Genomic DNA, 10672 nt, shown 5'->3' with positions numbered 1-10672 from the left:
CTCTAGTGCTGCGACTAATGGTGTGCACCACCACACTTGGCAACCTTTATTTTTATTTTATGAGACAGGGTTTCTCTGTGTTGCCCTGGCTGTCCTGGAACTCACTCTGTAGCCCAGGCTGGCCTTGAACTCAGAGATCTGCCTGCCTCTGCCTCCCGAGTGTTGCCATTAAAGGCGTGTGCCACCACCCAGCTAATTTTTATTATTTTTCATTACATGTAGGTGTGTGTACGCGCACATGAGTGCAAGCACCTGAGAAGACCAGACATGTTGGATCCCCTGCAGCTGGAGCCACAGACAGGCGTGAGCTGCCGTGTGGGTGCTGGGAACTGAATCGACTGAGCCACCTCTCCAGCCCCAGCTTCTCAGGAAACTCCCTCCTTACCTATAAATACCAGGAAAGCATTTGCCAAGTAGCAACTGTAACAGCTTTATTTCCCAAGACAAAGGCTCTCCCTGGGCTTGGGGCCTGAGGTGGATGGAGGCTCCCAGCTGAGCGGCAAGGCCAGGCAGGACAACAGACAGAAGATGGGGTAGCCGGCGAGGCAGGCAGGTCCTGAGACTTTACACTGGCTCCATCTGCAGTTCCTCTCCGTCTGTCGGCTCTATCTGGTGGAAGGCAGCATGGGAGCCGATGACCACCAGTGTGGCTCCTGCAGGACCATGGGTAGTTCAGGGTGTGTTCTCTCACCTGGCCCCCAACCTCACTCTACCCAGACCCTTTACTCACCCAGGACCCAGAAGACAGCGGAGCCAGCGCCTGCCAGCCAGAAGAAGGGGAAAGAGACGCTGCCAGCCAGGGCGTACTGATGTGCTGGGCTCACCTCCCGGCCTGGGGACAGATGGCATTAGGCAGCTCTTTCCATCAGACCCTTTCCCAGAGGAAACCAGAACCACCCTCCATCGGTCTAGTGTCTCGAGCTCTGGAACCTTCTATGTAATAATGCAGACTCCTGCTGGGCGGTGGTGGCGCATGCCTTTAATCCCAGCACTCGGGAGGCAGAGGCAGGCGGATCTCTGTGAGTTCGAGGCCAGCCTGGTCTACAGAGTGAGATCCAGGAAAGGCGCAAAGCTACACAGAGAAACCCTGTCTTGAGGGGGGAAAAATACAGACTGCTCACATCAGGGCCTCCCATCCCTGGCCCTAGCCTGCTTCCTCAGGGCCAGCTCTGCTCTCTAGTGCTGCTTCCCTTAGAAGCCCCAGACCACTTCTCTTTCAGACTATGCCAGTCTCACGATCCAGCCTGGTTACCAGGCGTCTCAGGCTGGTGGCGCCATAGCCTGGTCTGACCTAAGGATTTTTGTCCTTTTTTTTTTTTTTTTTTTTAAATTTTTAAAGATTTTCTTTATTATGTGCATGTGCCCTGTCTGGGCATATGTGCACAAGAGTTCAGGTGCCTGAAGAAGCCAAAAGTTGGAGTGACAGGTGGCTATGAGAAACCCACCTGACTTGGGGACTTGGGTGCTGGGAACCAAACCCAGGTCCTTCGCAAGAACAGAAATCAATTTTAACCACTGAGCCATCTCTCCAGACCCTTATTTTGATTTTTTTAAAAAAAGACTCTGAAGCCCAGGCTTGTTTTGAACTTGCAGCAATCCTCCTGTTTCAGCCTCCCAAATGCCAGAACTTCTGGTTTTGAGGATGTGTTCTTTGATGTGTTTCACAAGAATCTGGTTTGTGCAGGCTGGAGAGACGACCCAGCAGTTAAGAGCACCTGCTGCTCCTCCAGAGGACCTGCCTTCTGAGTGCTTAACAAATTTTGTAAGGCTAGGGCATGGTGGCACACTCCTTTAATCCCAACACTCAGGAGGCAGAAGCAGGAGGAATCTGTGAGTTAGAGGCCAGCCTGGTCTACATGGTGAGCTTCTGGCAGGCCAAGGCTACATAATGAGACCCTTCCTTCCTCTCCCTCCCTCTCTCCCTCTCCCCCCTCCCCCCCTCTACCTCCCTCCCTCCCTCCCTCCCTCCCTCCCTCCCTCTCACTGGCCAAATTCTCTTGTGCTTCAGGCGCTCCTCTGCCGCAGTCCATCTCTGTCTTGTACCTAACTTGCTGAGCCCAGACTTTGTCTTAGTAGCCTTGGCAAACCTGGGATTTCCCCTCAGTGGGTTTTCCCTGTCACTTTTATTCCCAGTGGTACCTGGTACCAGTTTGGGGCCACAGGATGTACAGGTCTTAGTTTCCTCCTCTGAAATACCCAGTATCTTTCCAGTTCAGCTACTAGGACCAAGGCACGGAAAGGCAGACAGATCTAGGCCTGCATAAGGTCGCCACCTGGTGTCCAGTGTGGGTACCTGCAGCTGATGCTTTCCGCAGGAGTTTGGGAGGGATTGGGAGGATTGAATCATTTTACAGGAGACAGAGGAGCCAGGGGTTCCAGGGGTCTCTCTGGGTTTGGGGAGCTGAGGCTGGAGGGGAGCACCTGGCATGTCTGAGCCCTTAAGGACTAAGTTTAGACTCTAGTGTACACCTCGGTGGGGCCGACTTGAGTACCAAATATTGGTAGGTTTGCCTTCTATGAGACCATGATCAGAGAGGCCTGGGGATCCATTCGGGCAGGGAATTTCTCACCAAAGAGCACAAGTTTCGACTGCAACGTGCGCAGATAGAGAATGTAACAGGCGCCAAAGAAGACAGCCAGAGCCACCAGCAGCATAGGGGATGTCACCCTGGAAGAGCGTGGGAGACAAGACTCAGGCATCTGACGATGTGTCAGCCAGGCCCCTCTAGCCTGGGACATCACATGTGGTCATACTGCATCCAGGTCGGGTGGATTCAGGAATACAGACCAAACCTGGCCCTTTGGTGACAAGGGGTGGCACAGCTAACTCGTGGGGGCGGGGCCTGGCAACAGGGGGCAGGGCTGCAGAGGCACTCACACGCAGTAAAGAATGAGGCCCAGAAACACGAACACGTAGTTGCTTTGGTAATATTCCACGTTGCGTACCAGGCGCTGGCAAAGCTCGCCCAGGTTTCGGGGTCGCGAGAAACGCTGCTGGTCCACGAAGGTGCCCCAAGGCCTGATGGTCGCGCGGCGCCGCTCCAGCCACTCTCGGCCAGCGCCGGAGGGAATCAGCTTGGGCAGCAGGGTCCTGAAGGGTGGGGCAGATCAGCTGCAAGCAGGAACAGGGGCCCGGACCCCAGATCCCAGCACACATGGTCCTAAGGATGACCTTGAACTCCTAGGGGGAAAGGTCCTGGGAGAGAGCTAACACTCCTGAGTCCCTCCCAGGGGTGAGGGGCTGAGGAGACGTCTCTGAAAAGGAGAGCTCTATGCCTGGGGGCTGGGACTCCTGCATCTCGGGTATGGGGGTTACACCCTGCTCGCTCACGTGGCGCTCAGCCCTTCCACCTCCGCATCCTTCTGCTGGTCCTTCTGGGACGCCATGTCGGCACTGTGGTGCGTAGAACCGCTATAAACAGCCCCGAGCCCCGCAGCACCTAGCCGGCCCCACCCGAGGCCGTACTCTCTGGACGTGGCGCCGCTTGGAGCCCTAGGGGGCGGTAGTTGTGTCTTCGAGCATTGTGGGAGTTGTAGTTCACGCGGCGGCAAGAGGTCGGTCTGGCTCTCAAGACACCTTGGGAGATGTAGGCTAAGAGCGCGGCTGGAGCCTCGGGGCATTGTGGGAACTGTAGTTTCAGAACATACAGCGTGGAGTCCGGAAGGGGGGCCGTCAGGATGGAGGATTTTATGGAGCTCTAAAAGCAGAAGCAGGCGTTCTGCATGATTTCGTGGACCATGCAGAGCTCTCATCCTGACTCCAGAGGGCTTAATAAAACATTGGCCACAGATTCAGATATTGTGATTCTGATTGAGCAAGTCTGGGATGGAGTTCATTTACTTTTTCTTTCCTTAAAATATTATATAAATATTTGTGTGTATCCATCTCTCTCTCTCTCTCTCTCTCTCTCTCTCTATATATATATATATATATATATATATATATATATATATACTTACCCACACACAGATACACGTAACTTAAAAATCTTTTTTAAAAAATGTATTTATGGGGGGCTGGAGAGATGGCTCAGAGGTTAAGAGCACTGACTGCTCTCCCAGAGGTCCTGAGTTCAATCCCCAGCACCCACATGGTGGCTCACAACCATCTGTAATGAGATCTGGTGCCCTCTTCTGGCCTGCAGTCATACGTGCTGTATACATAATAAATAAATAAATTTTAAAAAAATGTATTTATGTATGTGTGCCAATGAGTGACAGTGCCTTGGGAGGCCCAGAAGAGGGTATTACATCCCCTGGAATTGAAGTTACAATTACAGGCTGTTCAAAACGTGTGCTGGAAACTGAACTCTAGTCTTCTGGAAGAGCAGCAGGCACACTCTTAACTACTGAGCCATCTCTCCAAATGCTCTTTTTTATTTGCATTAAAAAAATGTTTTATTTATTTATTTATTTATTTATTTACTTACTTACTTACTTATTTATTTATTTATTTATTTATTTATTTATTTTGAGAAAGGGTCCTTCTACATAGCCCTGGCTGTCTTGGAACTCTGTAGACTGGGCTGGCCTCAAACTCACAGAGATTCATCTGCCTCTGCCTCTGGAGTGCTGGGATTAAAAACATGCGATACTACCACCCAGCCCTTTTTTTTATGATTTATTTTTATTTTATTTTATTTTATTTTATTTTATTTATTTATTTATTTATTTATTTATTTTCTCCAGACAGGGTTTCTCTGTGTAGCGTTGCACCTTTCCTGGATCTCTCTCTGTAGACCAGGCTGGCCTCGAACTCACAAAGATCCGCCTGGCTCTGCCTCCCGAGTGCTGGGATTAAAGGCGTGCGCCACCACTGCCCAGCTTTATTTTTATTTTATGTACATTGGTGTTCTGGCTGCATGTATATTTATGTGAGAGTGTCAGGTCCCCTGGAACTGGAGTTACAGAGAGCTGTGAGCTGCCATGTGGTGCTGGAAGGGCGGCCAGTCCTCTTAACTTCTGAGCCATCTCTCCAGCCCCTTTATTTTCTGTTTTCGATGGGGTTTTGTTATGCCCAGATCGTAGGGACCCCCCAAAAGACCACCACGGAGACAGAATCCCGCATGTAAAAGCCTTTATTTCAGGCTCCAGAGCTTGGTCCCTCTGTCTGTCCGATGCAGCGGTGAGAGCAGAGAGCCCCAAGCTCTAGGGCAGAGTTTTTATCATAGCAGAGGTTGGGGTGAAGGGATTTCCAGGGTCCAGGACCCTGACTGGCTGAAAATTGTCTAGGGGTATCTGTAAAACAAAAATAGGTGTGTGCTAGACTCAAGGACTTCTGGCCACCTTATCTAATGGTTGGAATGTTTGGGATGTCAGGTACTTTCTCACCCCTGAGTGGATTCCTAGGTGGTATCAGCTTAAGGGTTTTCCTGGGTCTGGGTGTTGCCTGCCAGTAAGCCTGTCACAGAAGCTGTGTCTAGGCCCCTAAGCCTGTCATGGCTGCTGTGTGGTCAAGCTATTTTGGGGCCCCTTCACAGGTTTCACGTAGCCCAGGATGGCCTGGAACTTGCTTTGTAGTTTCTTCTGACCTTCCTGCCTCCCCTCACCTCCTCAGTGTTGGGATTACAGTGTGGGCCACTCAGCAGGAAGCTGTGTTCAGGTGTCCCACTCAGGATCCAGCCTTGCTTCAGAAGGTCCGTGAAGGACTGTGAATGTACACTTAGCCCACACACTAATGAGGGACAGCACAAGGTCAGAGTGCTGGACGTAGTGACAGAATCTTGGGAAGACTGTTGTTATGGGAACCATTCAGTTTCTTTATAAAGACTAATGGAAAGCCTTTCTATTTCTTGACTCTCAAGTGTCTGCTCCTCAGACCACAGCAAAGATGCAGAGCTACCACAGTGGGAGGTGGTGCTTCAGGGGAGGGCGGTGGGATCCCAAGGCAAGGATGTTGCAGGAAGTGGCAAGTGTGGAGATATTTTGTTTGTGCTCTAACAAATAAAGCTTGTCTGGAGCTCAGAGGGTGGAGCTAGCCACTAGTTAACCATAGAGGTCTGGAGGTCTGTACAGACAGGAGACAAGAAGTGATACGGCTGGGCTGAAAGAGGAAGTGATAAGGCGGGACAGAGACAGGAGCTCAGCTCTTTTCCGTCTTAGGAGTCAGAGAGGTAAGAGGTGACCGTGGCTGCTTCTTCTCTGATCTTCCAGCATTTACCCCGGGTTTTTATTAAGACTAATTAGAATTCATGTTGCAGTCAAAAGGGAGGATGCAGGATCCTCGAATAAAGGTTTTTTAAGATGGGGCTCTGGGCAACGGGGCAGGTGGGAAAAGAGCCTTTGGGGGCAGAGAAGAAAGGACCCTGAGGTGGAGATGTGATGAGGGAGGAGAGTAACTGGGTTCCTGAGAGAGAGGAGGCCTGTGGTAGAGGAAGCGGCCGTCCCCTTTTATAACAGGACTGACCCTAACAGGGCCAGTTATTTTTTGTTTTTGTTTTTTTTTCCCCAGGGACCAGTTTGTTAAGGCCTCTGCCCCGTATTACCCCACCATCCTATGTTGACTCAGGTCTGGCTTCAACCAGACCCTCAGGAAGTTCGTCCAGTCTGGTAGCCAATCAGGGTCCTACCTGGCCACAAGCAAGAAGAGTTCTCCTGACATTACAACCACAGTTGCTGACCATATGTCACGAGCCAATCAAAGAATGGTTCCTGTACCAGTAAGAGTCTATACCCAATCACTTCAAAGTACACTGACCGCAGCTGGAATTCCCCTAATCCTGCTTAAAAGGAGCCTGTGAGCTTCTCCCGGGGTCACCGCTTTGCCACTTCGTCAGATGGTTTGACCCCAGCATGCTGGAATTTTTTATTAAATGCTCTTGTTGATTGCATACACTACTGGTGGTCTTTTATGGGACTTCTCACGGACCCTAAGAGTAGATAGGTTCTGAATCATGGGTAGTAGGAGATGATGAACGTCTGAGAAGACTGTGGGAGACAGGGCTTGGCTCTGAGCTCTCTCCAGTGGTTTCTTCTTTTGCCTCTTGAGTTCCCACAGCAAGTGGCACTGGGAGGCCAGGAAGATATTAGCACAAACCCGAGACCTGGTTCGTAATGCCTGCTGCATGACTTCATGGAGACTGCCCCCCCCCTTTCTGTGCTGTGTTGTGCCCACCTGTCTAAACAGATGTGCCTCCCTGGCACTAAACAAAGGAAGCAGGACTTTGTGGGTGTCCCAAAGAGGTCTTGGTCCGTGTAACCCCTCCCAGGACCATTTTGTCCTGAGCTGACCAGAGGTCATGGTGCACAGGGCTCCAAGGATAACCTTGAACTCTTGATCCTCCTGCCTCTGCCTCCCAAGTGCTAGGATTACAGGTGTGTACCACCAGAAAATGGCTAGCTTTTCTTTATTATTATATTTTTCTTTCTTTACCTCCACTTCACTTTGCATCCTAGGATAGTATGATCTCAAACTTTTTTGCTGTTTTTGTTTTTTGAGACAGTCTGTGAAACAGTCCTGGTTGTCCTGGAACTCACTCTGTAGCCCGGGCTGTCCTGGAACTCACTCTGTAGCCCGGGCTGGCCTCGAACTCGCAGAGATCCGCCTGCCTCTGCCTCCTGAGTGCTGGGATTAAAGGTGTGCACCATCACTGCCCGGTGACCTTGAACTTTGGATCTTTTTGTGTCCAACTCATGAATGCTGTAGGATCACAGACATGTGGCACTACACCTGATTTATGCTGGCTTTGGCTCAAACCCAGAGCTCTGGTTGGCAAGTAGTGTACCACCTGAGCCACACACAGGTACTTGATTATTTTTAAAGCTTTATGTTATTTATCCGTGTGTGTGTGTGTGTGTGTGTGTGTGTGTGTGTGTGTGTGTGTGCAGGCATTGGTATGTGGAGGTCAGAGGACAGCTTTCTGGAGTTGGTTCTCTCCTTCCACTGTGTGTGTTGTTGGTTTGTTAGGCTCTGGTCAAGCACTGTTACCTGATGAGCTATTACACATACACACCATTTTTTTTTTTTTGATAGGGTCTTATTATGTAGTTCCAGACTGGCCTCAAACTCAAGTCCTCCATCTACCACCTCTGGGAAACTGGGATTATGGAAGACTGCGAAGAAGGCACACTCAGCATCAGCTGGCTGTCTTGTGTGTTGGCATCTGCACACACTCACTCACAGGGCCCGCAGCATCCTTGCCACCTAGATTCCTGCTCTGGGAAGCTGAAGGCCTGGTGCCCTCCTTCAACTGGCACTGGTGAGCGGTCTAACGCCAGGGAAGAAGTTTGACTGCCCAATCAGAAATGCTAAAATTAAAATGATTGCCACTGCCACCTAGTGGCCAGAACATGGAATCATTGGGGTTTTTCCTACCGTGTGGGATGCAAAACGCCCAATCCATGTTTTGGAGATAGCTTCTGGAAGTTTCCATTATAGCTAAACGGCCTAAGAAATAGGTGTGTTGGGACATGCCCGTTAACCTAACATTTGGGAAGCCAAGGTACAAGGATCACTGTAAATATGAGGCCAGTCTGATCTACATAGCAAGACTCTATTAAAATAATAAAAATTAAATCCCTAAAAAAAAACATGCATGCCTTTAATCCCAGCACTTGGGAGGCAGAGGTAGGTGGATCTCTGTGAGTTCGAGGCCAGCCTGGTCTACAGAGTGAGTTCCAGGACAGCCAATATTACACAGAGAAACCTTGTCTTAAAAAAATAAATAACAACAAAAAAACCAAAAGCAAAAAAGAGGCCACTCTGAACTATATATCAGCACCCTGCCTCAAATAAATAAAATGAATAATAAATAATAAAGACGACTAGCTGTTTCTTCCTATTCCCAGCAGCCCCAACATGGACACAATTCAAATGTGAACCAACAGGGACCTAAATAAGAAATATGTGTTAGAGTCACACCATGAACAGAGCGGTGATGATGCGCATGACATCATGGAGATGCTCATAGATGTATCAAAATCATAAGAATGGAGAGATATGCTGTAAGATTTCATTTGTATGAAGTTCAAGAACAGACACACCTGCCTAGAATCCCCCAGTGATGGCTTGGGGGTGTGGCTCAGTGGTAGAGCCCCTGCCTAGAATCCCCCAGTGAGGGGCTGGGGGTGTGGCTCAGTGGTAGAGCCCCTGCCTAGAATCCCCCAGGGAGGGTCTGGGGGTGTGGCTCAGTGGTAGAGACCCTGCCTAGAATCCCCCAGTGAGGGGCTGGGGGCATGGCTCAGTGGTAGAGCCCCTGCCTAGAATCCCCCAGTGAGGGGCTGGGGGTGTGGCTCAGTGTTAGAGCCCCTGCCTAGAATCCCCCAGTGAGGGGCTGGGGGCGTGGCTCAGTGGTAGAGCCCCTGCCTAGAATCCCCCAGTGAGGGACTGAGAGTGTGGCTCAGTGGTAGAGACCCTGCCTAGAATCCCCCAGTGAGGGGCTGGGGGCATGGCTCAGTGGTAGAGCCCCTGCCTAGAATCCCCCAGTGAGGGGCTGGGGGTGTGGCTCAGTGTTAGAGCCCCTGCCTAGAATCCCCCAGTGAGGGGCTGGGGGCGTGGCTCAGTGGTAGAGCCCCTGCCTAGAATCCCCCAGTGAGGGGCTGGGGTATGGCTCAGTGGTAGAGCCCCTGCCTAGAATCCCCCAGTGAGGGGCTGGGGTGTGGCACAGTAGTAGAGCCCTTGCCTAGAATCCTCTAGTGAGGGGCTGGGGTGTGATTCAGTGGTAAAGCCCCTGCCTAGAATCCCCCAGTTAGGGGCTGGGGATGTGGCTCAGTGGTATAGCCCCTGCCTAGAATCCCCCAGTGAGGGGCTGGGGGCATGGCTCAGTGGTAGAGCCCCTGTCTAGAATCCTCCAGTGAGGGGCTGGGGGTGTGGCTCAGTGGTAGAGCCCCTGCCTAGAATCCCCCAGTGAGGGGCTGGGGTGTGGCTCAGTGGTAGAGCCCCTGCCTAAATCCCCCAGTGAGGGGCTGGGGGTGTGGCTCAGTGTTAGAGCCCCTGCCTAGAATTCCCCAGTGAGGGGCTGGGGGTGTGGCTCAGTGGTAGAGCATATTCCTAGAATCCCCCAGTGAGGGGCTGGGAGTGTGGCTCAGTGGTAGAGCACCTGCTTTATATGTGCAAGGACCTGCTTCAGTATGGCAAAAAAAGAAAAAGAAAACAGACAAGTTAGCATGACATTGTCATTGGAGAGGAGCCAGCGGGTATAGGCAGGGGGGAAGTTTCTTAGGTGGATAGAAAAGTTCTGTACCTTTGCCTGGCGGTGATCACACAGATACTTTATTTTGGTATCAAATTATAGATTGTATTTATTTATTTACACTAGGGATGGAACCCTGAATTTTTCACAAGTTAGGCAAGGGTGTGTGCATGTATGGTACTAGTGTCTAGTTTTGTGTGTGCTCATATATGTGTGAGTATATGTGCACATGTGTTCACTTTGTGTGTGGTGGCCATAAGTTGATGTTGGGTGTCTGTACATCATTCATTTACTTGTTTATTTTTTCCTGAGACAGGGTTTCTCTGTGTAGCCCTTGCTGCTCTGGAACTCACTCTGTAGACCAGGCTGGCCTCCAACTCACAGAGGTCCCCCTGCATCTGCCTCCTGAGTGCTGGGATTAAAGGTGTGCATGACCGTGCCTGGCTGCATCTTGCTTTTTGAGACAAGGTTTCTTACTAAACTTGGAACGTACTGATTCTTCTCCACTGGCTGGCCAGTGAGCAGCAACCGTCACTCATCTC

General features: G+C 50.8%; 1 protein-coding gene across 1 annotated transcript; it reads right to left on the bottom strand.

The window, feature by feature from the left end:
• Positions 1–405: 405 nt before the first annotated feature.
• Rabac1 (Rab acceptor 1) lies at positions 406–3545 on the bottom strand. The gene is made up of 5 exons (XM_059253518.1): positions 3332–3545; positions 2879–3091; positions 2571–2668; positions 731–832; positions 406–653 (listed from the first exon to the last, which is right to left on the bottom strand). Exons 1-5 carry the CDS (start codon positions 3385–3387, stop codon positions 565–567), a joined length of 558 nt encoding a protein of 185 aa, XP_059109501.1. The 5' UTR covers positions 3388–3545; the 3' UTR covers positions 406–564.
• Between the last annotated feature and the right edge of the window lie 7127 nt (positions 3546–10672).

Source organism: Peromyscus eremicus, chromosome 1, assembly GCF_949786415.1.
Source record: "Peromyscus eremicus chromosome 1, PerEre_H2_v1, whole genome shotgun sequence".
In the NCBI taxonomy this organism is placed as follows: Eukaryota; Metazoa; Chordata; class Mammalia; order Rodentia; family Cricetidae; genus Peromyscus; species Peromyscus eremicus.
The sequence above is the reverse complement of the archived record's forward strand: the minus strand, read 5'-3'. Positions and strand labels throughout refer to the sequence as shown.

Coding starts and splice junctions, on each gene's coding strand:
- Rabac1 (XM_059253518.1), bottom strand. CDS start 3,387: ATGGCGTCCCAGAAGGACCAGCAGAAGGATGCGGAGGTGGAAGGGCTG. Junction 3,092..3,331: donor GTGGAAGGGCTGAGCGCCAC/GTGAGCGAGCAG, acceptor CCCACCCTTCAG/GACCCTGCTGCCCAAGCTGA. Junction 654..730: donor CGCTGTCTTCTGGGTCCTGG/GTGAGTAAAGGG, acceptor ATGGTCCTGCAG/GAGCCACACTGGTGGTCATC.